We start from the raw sequence: 21,744 nt of genomic DNA on the forward strand, positions 1-21,744 counted from the left end.
AATGCTAATTTGAAAAGATATATGCACTCTTATGGTTATGGCAGCATTACTTACAACGGCCAAAGTATGGAAGCAACCTAAGCATCGATCAGTAAACAAATGGATAAGGAAAATGTACACACACACACACACACACACACGCACGCACAGCCTAGCTGTCCCGTAGCAACCGGCTGCCACCCCTGGCAGATCCTTGGAGGGTGACCTCAGCAGTGTGGATGGGGCTCAGCAATCTCACAGAACAGAAGCTCATGGGCTGCACACACCTGGGCGCAGAGTGCCAAAGAAGTCAAGGCTAAGGACACCTGGAGACAGAGAAGGGACCAAATGGCACTGGGCAATTCAACTCCCATAGCCAACAGGTGGGCCCAGATGGGTGGACACTGCTGTTCATCGCTCTCCCACTGACTCTGTGTGGCAAATAGGACTATGGTCAGTGTGATGGTGACAGGTGCCCCAGAAACCAGGGACCGAGAGGGTCTGAGGGTCACCTGCTGGCCAGGGACCTGGAGCTGACGAGCGGGCAGGCGAGTCCGCCCAGCCTCCAGATTCCTGCACACTCTCCTTGTGCTGAGCCTGCCGTGAGCCTGACCTCTCACTCACAGCTTCTCTGCCTCATTTATCATTAATGCCTTTTACATCCTCACGCAGGAGAGGAAACACGAGGTTGACATAACTGGGGGAGGCTGTTCACAGAGTAACAACAGATCCAAGGTGCAAATTAGCGCTAGAAGTGCACATTCGGAACCAGGGAGTGTCAAGCAAGGTGGGGATGAGGTGTTTTCTGTAGGAAGTAGGTTGAGGCAGGTGGAGGGTCAAGGTGTAGGTGCTCCAGTGGGCAGTGAAATGTGTTGTGGTTCAGGGGCCTGGAGTTGTATAGGGGGCCAGAAAGAGTACCCTGGTTTCTCTGAGTCACAAGGAAAAGAGGAGAAATAAGGCTTTGTGCAGAGCGGAGTGAAGGAGTCCTGCGGGCAATCACATCTGCCTCCCACCCCTCACCACTGCTCCGTTGCAGAGAGAAAGCCTCCTGTGGGAAGTCCGTGCTGCATAAGCTGTCCCTTCCCTCCCACCTCTGCGGGAGATCAAGAACAAAGAGCTTTGGTTGATTTGTTTCCGTATTGTGGTAAAATATATGGAACAAAAAAATCTATCCATTTATACTTTAACTATTTGTAAGTAACTGGTTTAGTGGCATTAGGTACATTTACAATGTTGTATAACCATCACCACTGTTTGTTTGTTTGTTTATTTTTAGAGAGGTGGGTAGGGGCAGCTGGAGAGGGAGCATCCCAAAGCAAGCTGCATGCCCAGCACAGACTGTGATGGAGGCTCAGTCTCAAGACCGTGAGATCCAGACCTGAGCTGAAATTGAGTCAGATACCCAATCAACTGAGCCACCCAGGCACCCCCATCACTGTCCATTTAAAATTTTTTCATCATCTCCAACAGAAACTTACTAAACAACAGCTTCACATTCTGCCCTCCCCTCAGCCCCTGGTAATACTATTCTATATTCCATTCCCATGAATTTACCTATTTGAGAGAACTCATATGAGGGAATCATACCATATTTGTCCCTTTGAATCTGGCTTAGTTCACATAGCATAACATTTTCAGGGTTCATCCGTGTTGTAGCCTATATCAGAATCTCCTTCTTTTTTCAGGCTGAACACTATTCCATTGTCTGTATAGACCACATTTTGTTTATCCATTCACTTGTGATTGGATGCCTAGTTTGCTTCCACCTTTTGGCTGTTGTGAATAATGCTGCTATGAACGTTGGTGTACAAGTATCTTGTTTGGGTCCCTACCTTCATTTCTTTTGCGTATATACCTTAGTGGAATTGCTGGATTGTATGGTGACTCTTACATTTAACTCTTTGAGGAAACTTCAAACTATTTTCCACAATTGGCCACACTGAGCTAACTTATTTTTCTAATGATTTTATTTATCATTTATGAGAGACACAGAAAGAGAGAGGCAGAGACACAGGCAGGGAGAAGCAGGCTCCATGCAGGAAGCCTTATGTGGGACCCGATCCCGGGACCCCGGAATCATGCCCTGAGCCAAAGGCAGATGCTCAACCACTGAGCTGCCCAGGTGTTCCTAACTTAAGCTATTTTAATGAAGAATGAATCTATTCCAAAAGCCTCATGTCAGCCTGGACTGGAAAGATTGGTCTAAAGGCCAGAGCCTCACTGGGATGTAAAATGTGGGTGCCCCATCATAGCTACAGGAGAAATGACACACTGGATGCATCCAGAATAGGGTGACCAAGAGGAGTCACGTTAAGTAAAAAGTGGTTGAAGAGACTGGAGTGTTTGGCCTGGAGCAGAACAGGTGTCCTCTCCACATAGAATGGTCTCCAGGAGTGTGTAAGGCTGCCATGGGGCAGAGTGGATGGCTGTTTTTGTAGCCACGGAGGTAGAAGGGGAGAGCCGGGTGAAATTCTCCAGGAGACCCTCTTTGGTCAGATGCTGCTCTGAGAGCAGCAGTACCAACTCCCCTAACAACCTCCTTCCCCGGGGCAATGACAGCAGGCTGTGGAGAGGGTTCCTGTGATGGGTCATGTGATGGGTCATCACTAAGGCTCCAGGACCCAGGAAGGTCACCAAGGAGACAGCACAGAGCAGGGACTCATGCTTCATGGGATGCTCTCATTGTTGTTCTGTCTTGAACAGATGGGAAGGTTGAGCTCAGATTTTTCTTTTTCTTTTTTTTCTTTTTTTTTTTTTTTTTTTGGCAGTTGACAAAATCTTAGGCTTCCTTTTTTATGTGGGAAATCAGGAAGCATACAGTCTCAATACAAATAGTAGTGTAATTGCTGGATTATGAGTTTCATTTTGATAAATTTAAACATCAATCACAGTGAAATATTTAAGAACAGTCATTTTAGGGGATCCCTGGGTGGCACAGCAGTTTAGTGCCTGCCTTTGGCCCAGGGGGCGATCCTGGAGACCCAGGATCGAGTCCCACATCGGGCTCCCAGTGCATGGAGCCTGCTTCTCCCTCTGCCTGTGTCTCTGCCTCTCTCTCTCTCTCTCTCTCTCTGTGACTATCATAAATAAATAATAATAAAAAATTAAAAAAAAGAACAGTCATTTTATCTGAATGGTTTCTCTAGAAGTTGGAAAAGAAAATGTGATCAGAGGTAAGAAGAGTTTTGAGACTTAAAACTCCACTTTGCTCAGGTATACTAACACCTTTGGGTTCCTCTATGGGGGGGGCTCAATAAACAGAACACAAGAGCACAGACGCAGCATCTGGAGGGTATGTTTCTTTTTTTTTTTTTAAGATTTTATTTATTTATTCATAAGAGACACAGAAAGAGGCAGAGACACAGGCAGAGGGAGAAGCAGGCTTCATGCAGGAAGCCTGATGCAGGACTCAATCCAGGAACCCCAGGACCATGCCCCAACCCGAAGGCAGATGCTCAGCCACCCAGGTATCCAAGCAGAGTGCATTTCTTCTTGAATCTGCCTCTCTGTACCGCTTATTTCTCAGCCTTTTTATTGTGTTTCCTTTTTGTTTTCTGAGTCTTGTTTATTACAAAAGCAATGCATGCTTTAGATAGGTATTGCACTGAACAGCAAATATTTCTGGTTCCCTTGTGGGGCATGTGTGGCATTACATTTCTCTACTCCCTTAAAGTTAGGTGGGGCCATAAGACTTGTTTGGGCCAATAAAATGGGAAGTGATCTGTTACTTTCAGATGGAAACTTTAAGAACCTGTGTGCAATTAAGATTTCTTTCTTTTCTTCTCTCTGCCTGGCAACCTACAACACCCCAAATGGTGGCTGTTCTGTAAGCCTGGGTCTCTGAGTGAGGATGACACCCGGCAGGCCCCTGCCCGCCCTCAATGGACATGGAGCCTGAAGGAGAAATAAACCTTTGGGTCAGCCTTCCATGAACTGTAGCTTTCATAAGAAATAAACTTTGTCGTTTTAAGCCACTGAGATTTTGGGAGTGTCGCTATAGCAAATAGCTTGTTAGAAAAATCCTTCAACAAATATTTATAGGGCAGCCCCGGTGGCTCAGCGGTTTAGCGCCACCTTCAGTCCGGGCCTGAGCCTGGACACCCGGGATCGAGTCCCGCCTCGAGCTCCCTGCATGGAGCCTGCTTCTCCGTCTGCCTGTGTCGCTGCCTGTCTCTCTGTGTCTCTCATGACTAAATAAATAAAATCTTTAAAAATATATATTTATATGCCAGGCTTCTGGCAATGTAACAGGGCACATGAAAGCCTTCAACAAGCTGCCAAGCCCTACTATCAGAGAACTACATTCTAGCAGGGACATAACCGCTAAACAATTAGCCATTTAATCGTTAAAATATGGAGAAGTCCAGAGCCCTGCAGAGTGCATAGGGCACATGACCTGCTATGGCCCAGGGTCAGGGAGACGTCTCCTGGAAGATAGGAAGCTGGGATCCAAAGGACGGCTGGGAGTTAGCCGGGGGAAAGGGAGGAGAGTGTCCCACGCAGAGGGAACAATAGGCGCAAAATATCTGAGGCAGAAGGGAGAGGGAGTGGCGGGAATGCCGAGAGCAGGGCACAGTCGTGCTGGGAGGCAGGGAGGACGCAGCGCCCTGGCCGCTCTGCTTGCGGACCTTGGTAGGACGTTTGGTCTCGTCCCGGGAGCAGTGGGTTTGGGTCAGAGGGGTCGGATGACATTTTTTTAGAGGGCAACAACCAACACAGGATTATCAAGGTAAGGAGTGTCAAGCGAGGGAAAAAAATCAATCTCGAGTTGGCTTTGGCCGCGACAGAACGTGATGCAGCCCCAAAGCCAACCGCAGGTGGCTCGCCACCCCGCGGCGAGCTGGGGCCTCTGCGCTCAGACCCGGCGGGCGCGCGCTGCAGCCTCCCACCGCCAGGGGGAGACGGGACGCCCCGGCCCGGCCTGGGGGCACCGGGCGGCCCGGATTCCGACCCGCAGGTTTGGGTCTGTGCACCCGCTGAAGCCCCGCGTTCCCCCCGCCCACGTTTACGCTCCTGCCCTGCTCTGGAGGAGCAGACCCGTCATCCACCAGGTCGTGAGTCCTGTTCCCATCCCTCCGCCCGCGGCCCCACAGACCCCCCCTTATCTCCAGGTTCCGTTCCTCACCCTCCTCCTCTCCTTCTACCCCCGGAGAGGAGACTCCGCAGGGCTCCTGACCCAGCGCAGCTTTACGTCTCCAGCCGACCAGGCCTAGGTCCCCAGCCCGAGCTCGCATGGGCCGTGTGTAGACCCGCACCCCGCCGCCCTGCCTCTCTGAGCCCCGGTCCCCAGGTCCCCGGGCCTGCGGGCCCTCTCCCTGGGCCTCCCACGGCGCCCGCACGTCTCCCTGGCTGGCGCCCAGGCCGGTGCAATCGCCCGGGGGGAGGGGTGGGGTACGGCGCGCAGCCGCGGCCTCCGCGGGCGCCCCGCCCCGCGCCCCTGGGCCGTCTGAGGCCGCTCGCTGTAGCTTCTCGGCGGCCGCGCAGGCTCCGGCCGCGGCCTCCTCTCTTCCTGGGCTTCCTTCCAGCGTCAGCGGCCCTCCCGCCTCGCTCTCCGGGTCTTCCCACGGCGGAGACTGCGGGACCCACCTGGCCTCACAGCGACCAGACGCCGTCGCCGTCGCCAGCGGGTGAGTGGTCGGGCCTCAGGCGCCTCCCGCAGGTCCAACCAGCCGGGCCTGAGGGACAGGACTGGTATTACCCGACAGGTAGTACTAAGCATGGACACCCTCCTGGGATACTTCTGCATGGGATGGGGGGGCGGTGAGCGTGTTAGCCTGGTTGACGGGACTGCTTTCTTCCCCCTCGCTGTAATTCTTCCCCTTACAGACAAGATCCTGGAAAGAATTTGCTTCTGCCTTTTTTTTTTTTTTTTCACTTCCTCACCTTTCTGTCACACTTTCTCTCTTATTTTTTTTAAACACCACTTTTCTATTTTTTAAAAATCTCAAGCCTATAGAAAGGTTGAAAGAAAGTACAATGAACACACAGACCCTTTACCTAGACGGGGTTCTCAACCTCCACCCCATAACATTTGGGGCTGGAGAATTTGTTGTTGTGGGAGCCTGTCCAGTGCATTGTGGGATGTTTAGCAGCATTCCTGACCTCTACCCACTAGATGCTGGTGGTATCCCCTCAACTGAGACAACCGAAAATATTTCAGACATCACCAAATGTCCTTTGGGAGGCAAAATAGCCACCAGTTGAGAGCCACTGACCTAGATTCAGGAACTAACATTTTGTCATATTTATACCTGTACACACTGTGTATATACATGTATCCATATGTAAACATGCACGTATGTATGTATATATTTCCTATAGTCCTATAATCATAGTGAGCAAAAGTGGCAAAATGTTTATTTGTGGATCTCTATGATACATATGCATGTTATGAAAGTATTTGTTATATATGCATAGATATGTATTTTACAGACATATAGAGTGCAAATGTGGCAACATGTTAAAAAATATATTTTATTTACACACACACACACTTTTTTCCTGAAACATTTCAAAGTAAGTTGCATACATCATTCCCTTCTCTCTAAATACTTTAGCTACTGAGAACAAGAATGTTCTGGCATATAACCACAACAAAAGGGATCCCTGGGTGGCGCAGCGGTTTGGCGCCTGCCTTTGGCCCAGGGCGCGATCCTGGAGACCCGGGATCGAGTCCCACGTCAGGCTCCTGGTGCGTGGAGCCTGCTTCTCCCTCCGCCTGTGTCTCTGCCTCTCTCTCTCTGTGACTGTCATAAAAAAAAAAAAAAATTTAACCACAACAAAATTACCATGGTCAAGAAATTTACATCAATACAATATTGTTTTGAAGGCTATATACATTTTCTTTTCACTTTGTCAATTATGTTCTTTGTGGATTTTGGCTCACCAAGTCCCTGTCATAACTGTGTCATGATAACACAGCAGACACACCATTGAAAGTGAAACAAAAATTAACTGCTGTCATGATGGGGCCTGCGCATCAGCCTCCTTCGCTCGGTGTGAACCGTGCCCGGGTTAGTACTTCCTCTATTCCAGTGCTTACTAGCCTTTCTGCTCATCATTTAACCATCTCAAGAGGAGAAAGCATTTCCACTTCCAGATAATCTCCTTAGCCTTTAAAGGTCTGCAGGCCTGGCATGTGTCTATATCCCCTAACTAATGTCATCTGTGCTGAGGACAACATCAGGAAGAAGCTCTGCAAATGCCACCTCCCCAACATTCCAATAAACCTTACTGCTTGGATTCAAGCTCCTGAACCAAGTGAGGCAGAGAAGGGCATTAGACATCCTACAAGTTGAAGGACTCAACAAGCCTGTAGCACCTGGTGAGGCAGCATTAGCTGGAGCAGCGCTTCTCCATGGGTGTGGTCCCACAGCTGCACCATCTGGGCGGTTAGCTGGAATGCAAACTCCTGAACCCCACCCTTCTGTGCTGTGACATATCCTCCAGGTGGCCATGCTGCACGCTCAAGTTTGAGAAGGACTGACCTGGAGTTAGTGTGTTCACAAACAGAAGCCATCTGCATCCGTCCCAGCAGCATCTAGCAGAGTGGGAAGGGGTTTCCCTTCCAAAGCCTGTCAACAGATGACAGAGAGGGCGCCCCCTTCAGGTTAAGAGCAGCACCAACCTTCACCTGAGCGAGTGAGGGCTCCTCTGGCAACTAGTCAAGGTCTCACATGGAGTCTGCACAGATGGGACAGCTAGAGGAATGTGATTCCCAGCAAACCCACGTGCAGTGTGAGCACCCCACTTCTCTAGCACAAGGATTCATGTGATTTCCTTTTCTCTGTGAGATTTACGAAATCCCGAGTCCTAGGTGGCAGCCTTCCTTAGCAGACTTCATGAGTCTTTGAGATCCTCACGAGGTAACTGATGGCATTATCATAAGTAGTTCAGACAGAAGATATCATCCCAGGACAGGTGCTGCCTTAGAGGAATCAGCTTCTGGCTCACAGCTGCGACTGGGGACCACAGTGCAGGTGTCAGTGTTGGGAAGGAAAGTGGTGTGACATGCCAGGAAGACAGAGCAGAAGCTAAGTGATTCAAAGATGGTGTTTATACTTCAAAATGCCTTTCCTTCCAAGTTTCACATTTGGGGCTTCTAGGCCTTTTGGACTGAAGAGAAAGAACTGCTGTTTTCTCTTCTTAAGTGTTCCACACAGACTGGGGAGATTGGGGAATAGCAGCAGAATGCCCATGGCGACTTTCTAGCACCAGTTCCATAACTCAGGGTCAGCCCAGTTTAACAGAAAGCCTGCAGAAGGTGGAAGGAAGATGGGAATGTGGAGGAAGAGTGTGGAGAAGAGTCCAGTGAGGTGGAAAGAAGGGAGACAAGTGTGCTGATCTGCTCCCTTCCCCTGCACAGGGACACGGTCCGCTGTCACTCCCGAGTCATGTGTTTATATGCCCTAGCAAGGTCAGAGCAGGAATGACGATCTTAGCCTCCTCTGGCGTCCTGGCTAATTAAAATCAACCAAGAGTCAGACTGCTGAGAAGAAAATTATAGCAACAAAGTTTTCATTATTTTTCCTGAAAAAAAGATGGGAAAAGGAAACAGGGCCCAAGAGAAAGATGTTCATAAGCAAATCCAGTGCTTTTTGCTATTTTTTTTTTAAGTAGGCTACATGTTCTGCGTGGAGCCCAACACAGGCTTGAACTCATGACCCTGAGATCAAGACCTGAGCCGAAATGCAGAGTCAGGTGCTTAGCCGACTGAGCCACCCAGGTGCCCCAGCCATGCCTTTTCTATGTAACCCCTTTTTGCAAAAGAAAATCATCCATGCAGGCTAGAACTACCTTTTGAGAACAAAGTTTATTCTGACCCGGAATTATAATAATTTTTAAAGTCCTATCAGTTACACCACGCAGGGTAGGAATTACTCAGACTTTTTCTCTCCTCGACTTCTTCTGAAAAACCAAATTGGCTAGCTATAGCTGAATTTAGCTGGGACGTAACATGCATTTCTTTATCATTAACTACCATAGAAAAGCACACTTAGTTTGCATCCAAATGGTCTCCAGTAAAGTCTATTTTGCTTGCAGTAGTTGGGTTATCCTGATTTCTCTTCCCCAAGTTCTGCTCGCTCTCTGGGGAACGCTATTAAGTCTTGTTTTTCCCTTTTTTTGATTTGGGGGCACCTGGCCAGCGGAAGCCTCGCAGGTGCAGGCAGTCGGCAACATTGTGGGCAATGTAGTAGAGGTTCAGCATGGCCGCAGGGCTGAGGATGTCCACCTCCGGCTTCTTCTGCTTCTTCCCGCCAGACTTGCCTTGGCTTTTTCCTTGTTTCCCTTTACCTGGCTTTCAAAGACAAGTATGTATGGGGCATAAGTTAGTTTTTCTGACCTTGAAATAATTTTCAGCATTTCCTATTGAACATTAGAAACAAAAACTCTTGAAAGAATTGTAATGATAACAAAAATTTTTGCATGGAGTGGGAGCAGTCACGTGCAATCTAATTCAACAAATGTGTATTAAGCACCCAGATTAAAAGAGACCAAACCTGAGGGATCCCTGGGTGGCTCAGCGGTTTAGCATTTGCCTTCAGCCCAGGGTGTGATGCTGGGATCTTGGGATCGAGTCCCATGTCCGGCCCCCTGCATGGAGCCTGCTTTTCCCTCTGCCTCTCTCTGTGTGTCTCTCATGAATACATAAATGAAAATCTTTAAAAACAAAAACAAACTTTTTTTAAATAAAAGAGAAACCTAATCTAATGATTATATGGACTTTGTTTGCATTGATTTGAATGAAATGAAAAAGACATTTTTAGCCAATCAGAGACATTTGGTAATATCAAGGAATTACTAATTCTGTTAGGTGTGAGCAGCCCTGGTGGCTCAGCGGTTTAGCGCCGCCTTCAGCCCAGGGTGTGATCCTGGAGACCCAGGATTGAGTCCCGTGTTGGGTTCCCTGCATGGAGCCTGCTTCTCCCTCTGCCTGTGTCTCTGCCTCTCTCTGTGTGTCTCTCATGAATAAATAAATGTTTTTTTAAAAAAATCTGTTTGGTGTGATAGTGGTATTGGGTCATGGAAGAAAATGTTTATGCATTTCAGAAATGCACATTATGATCTGTGGAAATGGCAATGTAAGAAGGCTGCTTTAAAATAGTGCAGCTCCCCCAAAAGACAGATGAAGAAAATGTGGCAAAATCCTGACAACTTCTGAGTCTGAGAAATGGATATATAAGAATTCATTTTACTATTCTATTTTTGTTATGTATAGAAACTTTCATAATAAAGATTAGTTAAAAACATTAGATAATCAGGATGCAAACACATATTTTGACATTTGTTATGTTGTAGTCACTACCTCATTAAGCAGTCATGAGGGTTGAGATGGATATAAGACACTTAGCATAGACTCTGACATGAAGGAAACAATAAATGGTTGTCCCCATCATTTTATCACTCCTCCAAGCTGTGTTTTGAGGCAGAGAGGCATTATTCCTGTCTTAAGAATGGAAAAATGGAGGCAGAGCAAGGTCACAGTGCAAACCAGTGTCCACTAGCTCAGCACCTGTGCTCTTGCCATGACCTTGTTGCCAGGCCAGGGCCTTTTAGGAAAAAGCATGGATATTATCCTAATGAATGTGGTAACAAACTATCTGAAGTTTTGCTAGAGCCACACAAAGCTGAATTGACATTTCAGCGGTGGCCAAACCGCTGCGCCACCCAGGGATCCCTGGAAGATTGTGATTTAAAATCTTAGGATTCCAAAAAAATTAAATAAATAAATAAATAAATATAAAAATAAATAAAATAAAATAAAATAAAATAAAATAAAATAAAATAAAATAAAATCTTAGGATTCCAGGGCAGCCCTGGTGGCCCAGAGGTTTGGTGCCGCCTTTGGCCCAGGGTGTGATCCTGGGGACCTGGGATGGAGTCCCACGTCAGGCTCCCTGCATGGAGCCTGCTTCTCCCTCTGCCTGTGTCTCTGCCTTTCTCTCTCTCTCTGTGTCTATCGTGAATGAAACCCACCCGTACATAAAATAACAGATGGGGATGTGTTATATGGAAAGTGTCTCCAAGAAAGAAGAGGAATGTGTAAGTTATCAAGAATACTTGCTAGGGCTAAATATTTGTATAGAATAGACACCATGTTGATAGCATCTCATTTTTAAAATGTCCCAGGCAAAAAAATAAAAAATAAAAATGTCCAGGCTAAATAAAGAGAAATAAAGTCGATGTGTTAAAAACACTAAAATACATTTTTGTTAAGTGAAATGGAATACATTTCTAGATACAAAACCCAGGAATGAAGTTGAGAATTATCTTGCAACACAGCAACCTGGCTTTAATGTGGAAATTCAAATTTAAAAAAAAAGTGGGCAGCCCAATTGGCTCAGCGGTTTAGCACCAGCTTCAGCCCAGGGCGTGGTCCTGGAGACCTGGGATCAAGTCCCTGCATGGAGCCTGCTTCTCCCTCTGCCTGTGTCTCTGCCTCTCTCTTTCTCTGTGTCTCTCATGAATGAATAAATAAAATCTTAAAAAAAAAAAAACAATATGAAAACTCATGTTAACTCTACCTCCTGAGAAAACATCCCCTTGGGGTGTAGGATGTACACTGCCATAGCTCTTAAAATTTGGGGGTCCTTTATTTATGATTTTATACTTTTTTGCATGGCAACCATATGACTTACCTGGAGTAACTGCCCCCCCCCAAAAAGTGTTTTAATCTCTAAGACAGTTTGATAACTAACACACAAAGATTTGATATTTTTATTCAAAGTTTTCATCTTTTTGTAGAAATTGGCAAAATGACTCTCTAAAATTCATATGGAAATGCAAAGGGCTTTGAAAAAGAACAAAGTTGAAGGACTAATGCTACCTTATTTTAAGAATTATAAAACTACAGTATCCAGACAGTATGGTATTGGTGTCAAGATAGACAAATAGATCAATGGAAGAGAATAAAAGTCTAAGAATTGGTCCACCCGCATACAAACAACTGCTTTTCCACAAAATTGCAAAAGCAATTCAATAGAGCAATGATAACTGATGAGGGAGGAGCAGAGGCAGAAAAATGTTCTTTGGCCCAGAAGGCCAACCCATATCCTGCATAGTTCAGATGAGGATCAAATATGTGCTCGTTGCTACATCCTGAAAGGGTTTCGTGACTGCCTGCACATCTCACCAATGGTTAATACTGAGCTGAATAACAAGTGCCAGAGAAATCTTGCGAAAGTGTTTTCTGAGTAGAAATTCAAAGAAAACATTTATGATCTAATACTCCCTGCATGTTGCCTCCCCCTTGAGCACTAAGCATATAACCACCAGCTTCGTACAACAAACGTGCAGTTCTTTCTGCCCAAGGATCTCATCCTCATGCTACTTAAATAAATTGCACCTAAAATGCCTCAGGAATTCTTTCCTGATCATCGTGCTCAACAATCGAGCAACTTTTTCAAAAAATGGGGCTAGAACAATGCATATCCATTTACAAAAAGACGAACCTCAATTCATGCTTGTATCATATACAAAGTTTAACTCAAAATGGCTCAGATACCTAAATATAAAACCAAAAAGTATAAAAGTCCTAGAAGAAAATAGAAGAGAAAACCTTTATGACCTTAGGCTAGGCAAAGATTTCTTGGATCTGTCACCAAACAAAGCACAATCCATCAAAGAACAAATTAACAAATGCACCATCAAAATTAAAAACCTGTGTTCTTCCGGGACACCTGGGTGGCTCAGTTGGTCAAGCATCTGTCTGCCTTTGGCTCAGGTCATGATTCTGGGGTCCTGGGATCGAGCCCCATGTAGGGCTCCCTGCTCAACAGGAAGCCTGCCTCTCCCTCTGCCTACTGCTCCCCCTGCTTGTGCGCTCTCTCTCGCTCTGTCAAATAAATAAATAAAATCTTTAAAAACAACTTGTGTTCTTCAAAAGATATTGTTAAGAAAATGAAAAGCTCAAAAAAAAAAAAAAAAAAAAAAAGGAAAATGAAAAGCTCAGGCAGCCTGGGTGGCTCAGTGGTTTAGCGCCGCCTTCAGCCCAGGGCCTGATCCTGGAGACCCAGGATCAAGTCCCATGTCAGGCTCCCTGCATGGAGCCTGCTTCTCCCTCTGTCTGTGTCTCTGCCTCTTTCTCTCTCTGTGTCTCTCATGAATAAATAAATGAAATCTTAGAAAAGAAAATGAAAAGCTAAGCCACAGTCTGGGAGAAAATGTTTCCAAATTGTATATCTGATAAAGCCCTTATATTCAGAATGGATAAAGGACTCTCAAAACACAATTAAAAACAACCAAACAACAACAAACACCCAGGCATCCTGAACAAATACTTTCTCAAAGAAGATATACAAATGGCCAAAAGGCACACGAAAAGATACTCAACATCAAATCATTAGGGAAATGCAACTAAAACCACAATGAGGGATGCCTGGGTGGCTTAGCGGTTGAGCGTCTGCCTTGGCTCAGGGTGTGATCCTGGGGTCCTGGGATGGAGTCCCACATCAGGCTTCCCGCATGGAGCCTGTTCCTCCCTCTGCCTGTGTCTCTGCTTCCCTCTCTGTGTCTCTCGTGAATGAAAAAAAAAAAACACGCAATGAGATACCAGCACACACTCATTAGAATGGCTCAGGTTACCAAGACTGACCATACCAAGTGCTGATGAAGATGTAGAAGATCTGGAACTCTCTGCTGCTGAGAATCTAACATGAAAGAGGCATTCTGGAAAACAGTATGGCAGTTTCTTTAAAAGGTTAAACACATACCTACCATATGACCCACCATTCCACTGCTAGGTATTTACCAAGAGAAATGAAAGTGTATATCCTTTCTAAGACTTGTACATGCAATGTTGGTAGTAACTTTGTGGTAGTCTAAAGCCTGGAAACAGCCCAGAAGTCCATCAGTGAGGGAATGAATGAACAAACTGTGGTATAACCATACACTAGAATATCACTAAGCAATAAAAAGAACTAGTGATGCATGCTACAACTACAACATGGGTTTTTAAATATTTAAAAATAATTTTAAAATAATTTAAATTAAACATCTTATTTTTTTTAAAGATTTTATTTATTTATTCATAGAGACACACAGAGAGAGAGGGAGAGACACAGGCAGAGGGGGAAGCAGGCTCCATGCAGAGAGCCGGACGCGGGACTCAATCCAGGGTCTCCAGGATCACGCCCTGGGCTGCAGGCGGCGCTAAACCACTGCGCCACCGGGGCTGCCCAAATTAAACATCTTAAATATAATTTAAAAATAATTTAAAATTTAAAAAATAATTTTAAAGTAATTTAAAATAATTTAAAATTTAATTTAAAAATAATTCTACAAGTGAGGGACACCTGGCTGGCTCAGTCAGTGGAGTGTGCGAGTCTTGATCTCAGGATTGTGGGTTCAAGCTCCATGTTGGGTGTAGAGATTACTTAAAAATAAAATCTTAAAAAATAATTATTATTATTATTACACAAGTGAAAGAAGCCAGACCACCCCCCCCCCATACATACTGTATAATTCCATATGTTAAAAATCCTACAAATTACAAACTGATCTATAGTCAGGGCAGATCAGCAGCTGCCTGGGGTGGGAGGTGGCGGGGGTGGTACACGGAGAAGCAAGAGAAAAGAGCTGATTACAGAGGAGCACATGAGACTCCCAGGGGTGATCCACATGTCTGTTATCTTGATTGCGGTGATGGCTTAATGGGAGCATACAGATGCCAAAGTTATCAAATTGTACATTAAAATACGTGCAACTTATTGTACATCACTTATACCTCAATCAATCTGTGAAGACATTTTTGTGAGTGAAAACTTTCAGTGTCTCGGCTGGTTGGGTTGGTTCAATACAACTCCATGGCCCTTGGCTGTTTCAGGTCCCAGAACACATAGCTCCTGCCTTGAGACTCTCCAAACTCCTTACTGAAGACCACACTGGCATTGCTTCTAGTTCCCAAACCTGCCCAGCTGCTCCCCACTCCCACTTCTTCCTGCTGACCCTCCCAGGGGAATATGTTACTTCTCTTTGGGCAGGGCTCCGCTCAAATATCACCTCTTTAGAAAACACCTCTCAGATACTGTGTCGATATTCTATCTATAACTAGAGTGACCATATAGTTTATTGTCCAAACCAAGACACTTCAACAGACATAAACTGGACTGTCCCAGGCAAGGAGGGAGGGAGGTACGGATGGTTTCCCAACAACCCTTTCAGCCCTGTCATTTTCTAGCTCCTGACGCCAGGCACACTCCACTCTTTAATAGTGCTATTTGGTTCGTGTACTTATGGTGTGTTTCCTAGCCAGGGGTTTGTCTATGAGGTCACCACTGAATTCCTAGGGCCTAAACCAATGTCTGGCACATTTGTATGAAGAGATATTTGCTGAATGAATACATTGCAACTCAAATGCCATGCAACCCCAGGATTTAGAAAGCAAATGTAGAGATCTGCTTTTCTGGATTTTAAGATGGCTTCTTCCTTCATTCAACAAATACTTAACAAATATCTACTGAGCACCAGAACCTGCAATTCAGGGCTACTGTCTTCATGAGGCTTACAGTTGGTGAAGGAGAATTTACAAATGCATTTAGTCACCAACATTAACTCACACTCCTGTGAGCAAGAACCCAGGGTGCCTGGCATTATGATGACACAGAATGGGCAGGGAGTGACCACAACTGGGACAGGAAGGAAGAAGGGTTTACTGAAGGCCAACCTGTGGGCCGAGGGGCAGGGAATTCCCAGGCAAACAGCTTGTGCAAAGGGTCTGAGGTGGAAGGGAATATGCCAAATTGAAGGGACCTCTCAAAAAAGGTCAGTGTGGCTGGCCTATAAGCAACTGTGGTGGGGGTGCAGAGTGAGGGGAGCTTAGGCTGGGAAGGCAGGCAGTGTACAGCTCTGGCCTACAGGCCTGGGAAGCTCAGGGGTTTAACTTTTATCCAAGGAGCAGTGGGAATCCATTAACTTCAATGGCTTTATTAAACTGTTTTGCTTCAGCTCCCTGGGCTCTGAAAGAAAATGACGGTACCAACCATGCACAGCACCCTGGGCAATGACTCAAGTTAAATCAAGAGACATCTATTTAGTGCTTTTACAAGGAATGAAGTAGAAGGGACACAGATTTGCCAAACACATTTCTACACTAGAGTCAAATGGGGGTGAGGAGTGAGGCTTTCCAAGCTGAAATAGGTGAAGCTCTGTAAGTGAGGTGTAGAAGGTCATGGGGGCTTGGGGAGCAATGTGGCAGCGGGAGGTGCTTTGGAGCTGGGCCTATCATGAAGAAAAGTAGATAAGTAGCTTCAGATGGGGCAGCTGCAGGAGGCTTGGAGAAGAATGTGGGTCTAGTGTGGTATGTGTTTTTGTTTGTTCATTTTGTTTAAAGTAGAGAAGTTAATACGGTGAGACACCCGGGTGGCTTAGTGGTTGAGGGTCTGGCTTCGGCTCCGGTCATGATCCCCAGGTCCTGGGATCCAGTTGTGAATCAGGCTCCTCTCAGGGAGCCCGCTTCTCCATCTGCCTATGTCTCTAGCCTCTTTCTGTGTCTCTCGTGATAAATAAAATCTTTAAAAAGAGGTTAATGTGGTAAATAAAGCTCAAGGTGAGGAATAGTAGTGCTTAGGAGTTTGAGGCCAGGAGAATGAACATGCCATTGCAAAGTGCAGAGAAGGTAGCGGTGAAAAGACCTGGATTGTGAACACAGTTGGGAAGTGCTCTGGGGTGGAGAGATCCAATGGAGAACTGGAGTGGTTTGGCTTCAGAGGGAGTTCTGGGAGCCAACGACTTGGAGGTGGGATGGACGTTCAAGGATGCTGCAGGCCTTCCTGGGCATAAAATTCAAGAATTCCCTGCGCAAAAGGTTTCCTCCAGAGCCCTTCCAAAAACTCGGGTTGGAAGAGACCATCACCGCGAGGATCCCTCGCACCACGGCTCACTTTCTGCTTCTCAATCCGCAGAGGCGAATCCTGCGCAGGACCCAGGACAGCGGCCGCAGGCGGCGAGCGCCGGGGCCGGGCGCTGCGGACACGTCCCGGCTCGCTGGGCTCTCGCGCCCCTGTGCCGGCCCCTTTACCTCTCACGCGTGTGGTTGTGAAGGTGGCGCGACAGAACCCGGGAGCGGAAGCTGAGCAACTCGCAGGAGAGGGCTCCGGCCGCCGTGCTCGCTGTGCCCTTGCGTCCCCCGCCCCCCCCCCCCCCCCCCCGTCCTCTTTCCACCCCAAGCGTTCAGGTCTCTAGGCTGGACACCACCCACGGCGACAGCGGACGAAGGTGCCGACCTCGGGGCTGGGTCACACACCTTGGTAAAGCGCGCCTCGGCGAGGCCAACGCTGTTAAACTACCTGAGCGAAAGCCTCGGATCTCAGACTAAGTAAGACCGTTACCATGGCGATCCCTCAGTGGAGCAGGTGAGCGCCGCACGGGCTCCCAGGCCTGAAGCAGAGACAGCGAGCCCAGTTCTCCGCCTCGCCTGCGGGCGGCGCCCCCGCGCCCATCCCTGCCGCCGCCCCGGACGCTCAGGGGAGCCCGGCGGGGTTAGGGGGCACCGGGGCACCGGGGCATCGGGCTCGCGGGGGACGGGGCCGCGCGGTGTTTACCTGTTGCCGGGACACCGGGGCCGCGCGCGCAGCCGTTGGGCCCCGCGGGGCAGCCGGTCCGCCGGCCCCGCCGGCCTCGCCGCGCGGGCTGGGCCGCTTCACCTGGCGCCAGGCGCGGGCGGCGAGGGCCCGGGGCCAGCCTCGCGGGGCGTGGGGGCGGGACGCGGCGGGTGCGCTCCTGGCCTCGCAGCGGGCGGCTTGCGCCGCGGCGCTCGGACACCCACGGGCTGACTGTGCACAAGTCGTCGGAGACGCCAAGACCTTTTTCGGAAAATGACAAACGGCCTGTGAAGGCTGAAGTGAGAGAAACATGGGAAAAGGTTCATAAAGAGCCTGGTACACGCCCCAGAAGAGTCAACTCCTGCCAAAAAGGTTCTTGGGCCCCAAATGGGAGTAAGGAAGGCCGTGGGGCGGAGCAGCTCCCTTCCAGCCTCGGGGGTCCGTCTCGGTGCCCGTTTACTTGCGCTCTCCGCGGGGAGCAGCCTTTGCAGACTCGTGTTTTTGCACGTGGCGGCGGCGGCAGAGACCGGGGCTGACCGCCGTGATCCAGGGAAGCACCCCCCCGCCCCCCCCACCGAGCCCGGCGCTTCTTCGTTCTCACTGATGTCCGAGCCTCAGTTACCGCTGCTCCCTCGCGCCGGCCGCCTCCTCAGCTGCTTCTGCTCTGTGCCTTAGCCCCTTGCTCACCGGGACCTCACTAGGTACCCACGTCTGTCTGCCTCCTGCTGCCCTCCCGACGGTTGGCTGATCTCCAAGTCCGGTCCTGAGCTCTCTGCTGTTGTATGTCAGTGCCTCCTCCCGTGACGACTCATCTGATAACGTCAGTGACTACCTCTGTTGGGGTGACACAGCCCCCAGCCGGAAGAACGGCCTCCGTCTGAGCTCCAGTCTTGAGGCCGCACCCTTCTCTGGCCTTAGGGCATCTCTCCTTCTGTTGGCCTCTCCGTTTCCGTTGTCACTGGCAACACTGCTCTTGCAGTCTCTTGCCCTCTGTTATCTCTAACTCCTCTCTCCAATGAGGAGTCCCGACCTGAGCATCCTTTGTAAATTCTTTTGTGGGTCCTCCCCTTGACATTTTCATCATTCTAAACTAGACCTTCATTTCGTATTGCAAATAATAGTTAACACTGAAGGAGCGCTAATGTCCAGCACCTTGCTGAGGACTTTGCACACGCCATGGCATCATGTCCCCGCAACTAGTGTGGTCGGTTCCATTATGTTCTCCAGTTTGCTTGAGGTCAGAGTAAGTAAGTTGCCCAAGTTCACACAAGCGGAATCAAAGCCAGCTCTGTCCATCTGTCCAGCTGGTGCTGTTAAACGCTAGTATTATTCAGGAAGGCACACTGGGCTTGAGGCCAGAAGATGTGGGTTCAAAACTTGGCATTACTACATATGAGTTTTGCAATTTTGAGCAATTCTCTGAGCTTCACTTTCTTGCTCTGGGTTGATGTGAAGGTAGTATGATGGGATGAATGTGAAAATGCTATGTGAATTCAAAGTATCTTCAGTAAGCATTGCTTTTAAAGGATATATTTGTGAGTTAGGGAAAATGGAATGGGGAGAAGCTGGTAAAAAGTACAAACTTTCAGTTATAAGATGAATGAGGTCTAATGTATCACATGGTGATTATAGTTGATAATACTGTTGTATAACTTGAAAATCGCTGAGTGGGACATACGTGTTCTCACACATAAAAAACTGTGAGGTGCTGAATGTGTTAATTGTGGTAATCCTTTCATAATGTGTATGTGTATCAAACCATCAGGTGTACACTTTAAATATATTACAGTTTTGTCAGTTATACCCCAATAAAGCTGGGGAAAAAAGCTATAACGCATAAGAAAGAATGCTTTGGGGGCACCTGGGTGGCTCAGTTGGTTAGGCATCTGCCCTCAGCTCAGGTCATGATCTCAGGCTCGTGAGATCGAGCCCCCTGTCCAGCTCCCTGCTCAGCGAGCTTCTTCCTCTCCTCCTGCTTGTGTTTTCTGCCTGTCTCTCTCAAAAAAAATATTTAAAAGAAAAATAGAGCATGCTTTGTCAGTAGACAAGTGGGACATAAAAATGATGATCTAGTGACAATCAGCACAACTTCAACAGCAGCACCATTTTCCACTGACCAAGTGGATCTTAAGCCTTGAAGGGCTTTGCACTGACCTGCAGGGAGGGGAAGAGGGCTGCCGAGGTGTGTGGCTGAAAGACTGTTAAATAACACAATGAGCGTTGCTATTAGAATTTTTAAAAAAGTCATTGACAACACACGCATTTTTCTTAAATACCAGTCCACTTAAGAATCATTTAATACTTAGGACTTAAGATAGATCTGTTTATTCTATAAGAACTGAACAAATCGGGATCCCTGGGTGGCGCAGCGGTTTAGCGCCTGCCTTTGGCCCAGGGCGGGATCCTGGAGACCCGGGATCAAATCCCAAGTCGGGCTCCCAGTGCATGGAGCCTGCTTCTCCCTCTGCCTGTGTCTCTGCCTCTCTCTCTCTGTGTGACTATCATAAATAAATAAAAATAAAAAAAAGAACTGAACAAATCTTCCTGGGTAAACTGGAAGATGAGTTAATTTAGATAACTATTCAAATTCACATCAGAATTACACTGGTAGAGGGGCAGCCCGGGTGGCTCAGTGGTTTAGTGCCTGCCTTCAACCCAGGGTGTGATCCTGGAGACCTGGGATCGAGTCCCACGTCGGGTTCCCTGCATGGAGCCTTTTCTCCCTCTGCCTGTGTCTCTGCCTCTCTCTGTGTCTCTCATGAATAAATAAATAAAATCTTAAAAAAAAAAAAAAAAAGAATAGCACTGGTAAGGATCCTGGCTGGCTCACTGGGAAGAGCATGTGACTGTTGATCTTGGGGTCATGAGTTCGAGCCCCACATTGGCTATAGAGATTGCTAAAAATAAATAAATAGTACTACTAATTTTATCTGTTTATGATTATACATCCTTATGTCTTCTTTATAAATAGTAATACAAACTGTGCTGTTCTTTTAAAAAAAATAACATTGCCAGAATTGAGGCATGCATTCTTAGAACATCCAAACTTAGAATATTCTATCATTATCTTTCTTAGAAGTTACATCTAAAAATTCCTATTTCCTCTTTTCTACTCTGGTCACTCCTTTTCATCTCATTAAGTTCAACATTATAGCACTGCACTCACTTCATCCTTTATAGCTCTAATATTGTAAGGAAGTTACAGAAAAAAATAAAATGTTCTTTGTAGGTAATTTCCTCTGGCCAGCCACTAGGGTCCCAGCAGTGAGAACCATGGGGTACAGTAAAAACCAGCTGGAGTAGGTAAGAGACAAAATTATCCAGAGCAGGGGTCGGCAAACTCAGTAACTCTTTTAGGTTTTACAGGACTTATGTCCTCTTTTACGACTACTCTGCTGAGGTAGAATGAAAGCATTTATAGACAACCTGTAAACAAGTGAGCATGGCTGTGTTCTAATAAAACTATCATGGAAACTGAAATTTGAATTTTATAGAATTTTCATGTGTCATAAAATATTTTTCTTCCATGGATTTTTTTTTTTTTCCCTAACCATTTAAGAATGTAAAAACCATTCTTAGGTCATGGGCTGTTATGTATAAAACCTGTCAGTGGGCTAGATTTGGCCCCTGGGCTATAGTTAGCTGATTCCTGGTCTAGAGTATTAAAATGCTATTAATTATTCTTGCTGGGGTATTCTTTGACAGGGAGGGGAATGAAATGAAATGAGTAATCAGCAATTACGGAACACTCCTGTTTAGCAAGAATTATTCTAGGCACTATATGCACATTGACTCATTTAATCCTTATAATTCTATAGGGTAGGTAGTAAGTATTAACCCTGTTTTACAGATGGGGAATCTGAGGCAGAGAGGAAAGAACTTGTCGTTCTTTACAGCTAAATAGATGCAGAGTCTGCATGTATCTCACCAAGTTGGGTTGAGAACCCTCAGTCTGAGCCTTTATGCTGTATAGCCTTTCTGGGTAAAATATCTTGCATCTTACCCTGAAGACATATTTTCACAGGCGTCCACATGGAGGATCTTTGTCCTGCCAGCTCCATTAAGCATTTGAACAAAAAGTTACAGAATGTTCAAACTAATGTTTCCATTTGGAGGCAAGGGGACAGATGGTATTGTCATATTTAGTAAGGAAGTCACTGTCACCAAAGGTGTTTGAGCAGAGATGGAATGACTTTTGTATTCTTGTAGCTCCTTAGAAAGACTT

The 21,744-nt window shown here is 47.0% G+C and overlaps 2 protein-coding genes across 2 annotated transcripts; one reads left to right on the forward strand and one right to left on the reverse strand.

Annotated features, from left to right (window-relative positions):
- Nucleotides 1-4,535: 4,535 nt before the first annotated feature.
- LOC140599572 (uncharacterized) lies at nt 4,536-17,100 on the forward strand. Its single transcript, XM_072762715.1, has 3 exons — nt 4,536-4,611; nt 4,680-5,606; nt 16,881-17,100. The coding sequence occupies exons 1-3, from the start codon at nt 4,536-4,538 to the stop codon at nt 17,015-17,017; spliced, it is 1,140 nt and encodes a 379-aa protein (XP_072618816.1). The 3' UTR covers nt 17,018-17,100.
- On the reverse strand, nt 8,937-16,828 carry SMKR1 (small lysine rich protein 1). The gene is made up of 3 exons (XM_072764934.1): nt 16,709-16,828; nt 13,579-13,647; nt 8,937-9,277 (listed from the first exon to the last, which is right to left on the reverse strand). The coding sequence occupies exons 1-3, from the start codon at nt 16,826-16,828 to the stop codon at nt 9,080-9,082; spliced, it is 387 nt and encodes a 128-aa protein (XP_072621035.1). The 3' UTR covers nt 8,937-9,079.
- Nucleotides 17,101-21,744: the final 4,644 nt, after the last annotated feature.

Source organism: Vulpes vulpes, chromosome 7, assembly GCF_048418805.1.
Source record: "Vulpes vulpes isolate BD-2025 chromosome 7, VulVul3, whole genome shotgun sequence".
Classification (NCBI taxonomy): domain Eukaryota; kingdom Metazoa; phylum Chordata; class Mammalia; order Carnivora; family Canidae; genus Vulpes; species Vulpes vulpes.

Excerpts from the sequence above, each read along its gene's own strand:
- SMKR1 (XM_072764934.1), bottom strand. The coding sequence starts at position 16,828 with ATGGTCTCTTCCAACCCGAGTTTTTGGAAGGGCTCTGGAGGAAACCTT. Across the intron at positions 13,648-16,708 it reads AACGTCCATCCCACCTCCAA|AATGCCTCTTTCATGTTAGA; the intron begins GTCGTTGGCTCC and ends ACTGTTTTCCAG. Across the intron at positions 9,278-13,578 it reads TACATCTTCATCAGCACTTG|CCAGGTAAAGGGAAACAAGG; the intron begins GTATGGTCAGTC and ends TGTCTTTGAAAG.
- LOC140599572 (XM_072762715.1), top strand. The coding sequence starts at position 4,536 with ATGCCGAGAGCAGGGCACAGTCGTGCTGGGAGGCAGGGAGGACGCAGC. Across the intron at positions 4,612-4,679 it reads CGCTCTGCTTGCGGACCTTG|AGGGCAACAACCAACACAGG; the intron begins GTAGGACGTTTG and ends ACATTTTTTTAG. Across the intron at positions 5,607-16,880 it reads GCCGTCGCCGTCGCCAGCGG|AGGCGAATCCTGCGCAGGAC; the intron begins GTGAGTGGTCGG and ends CTCAATCCGCAG.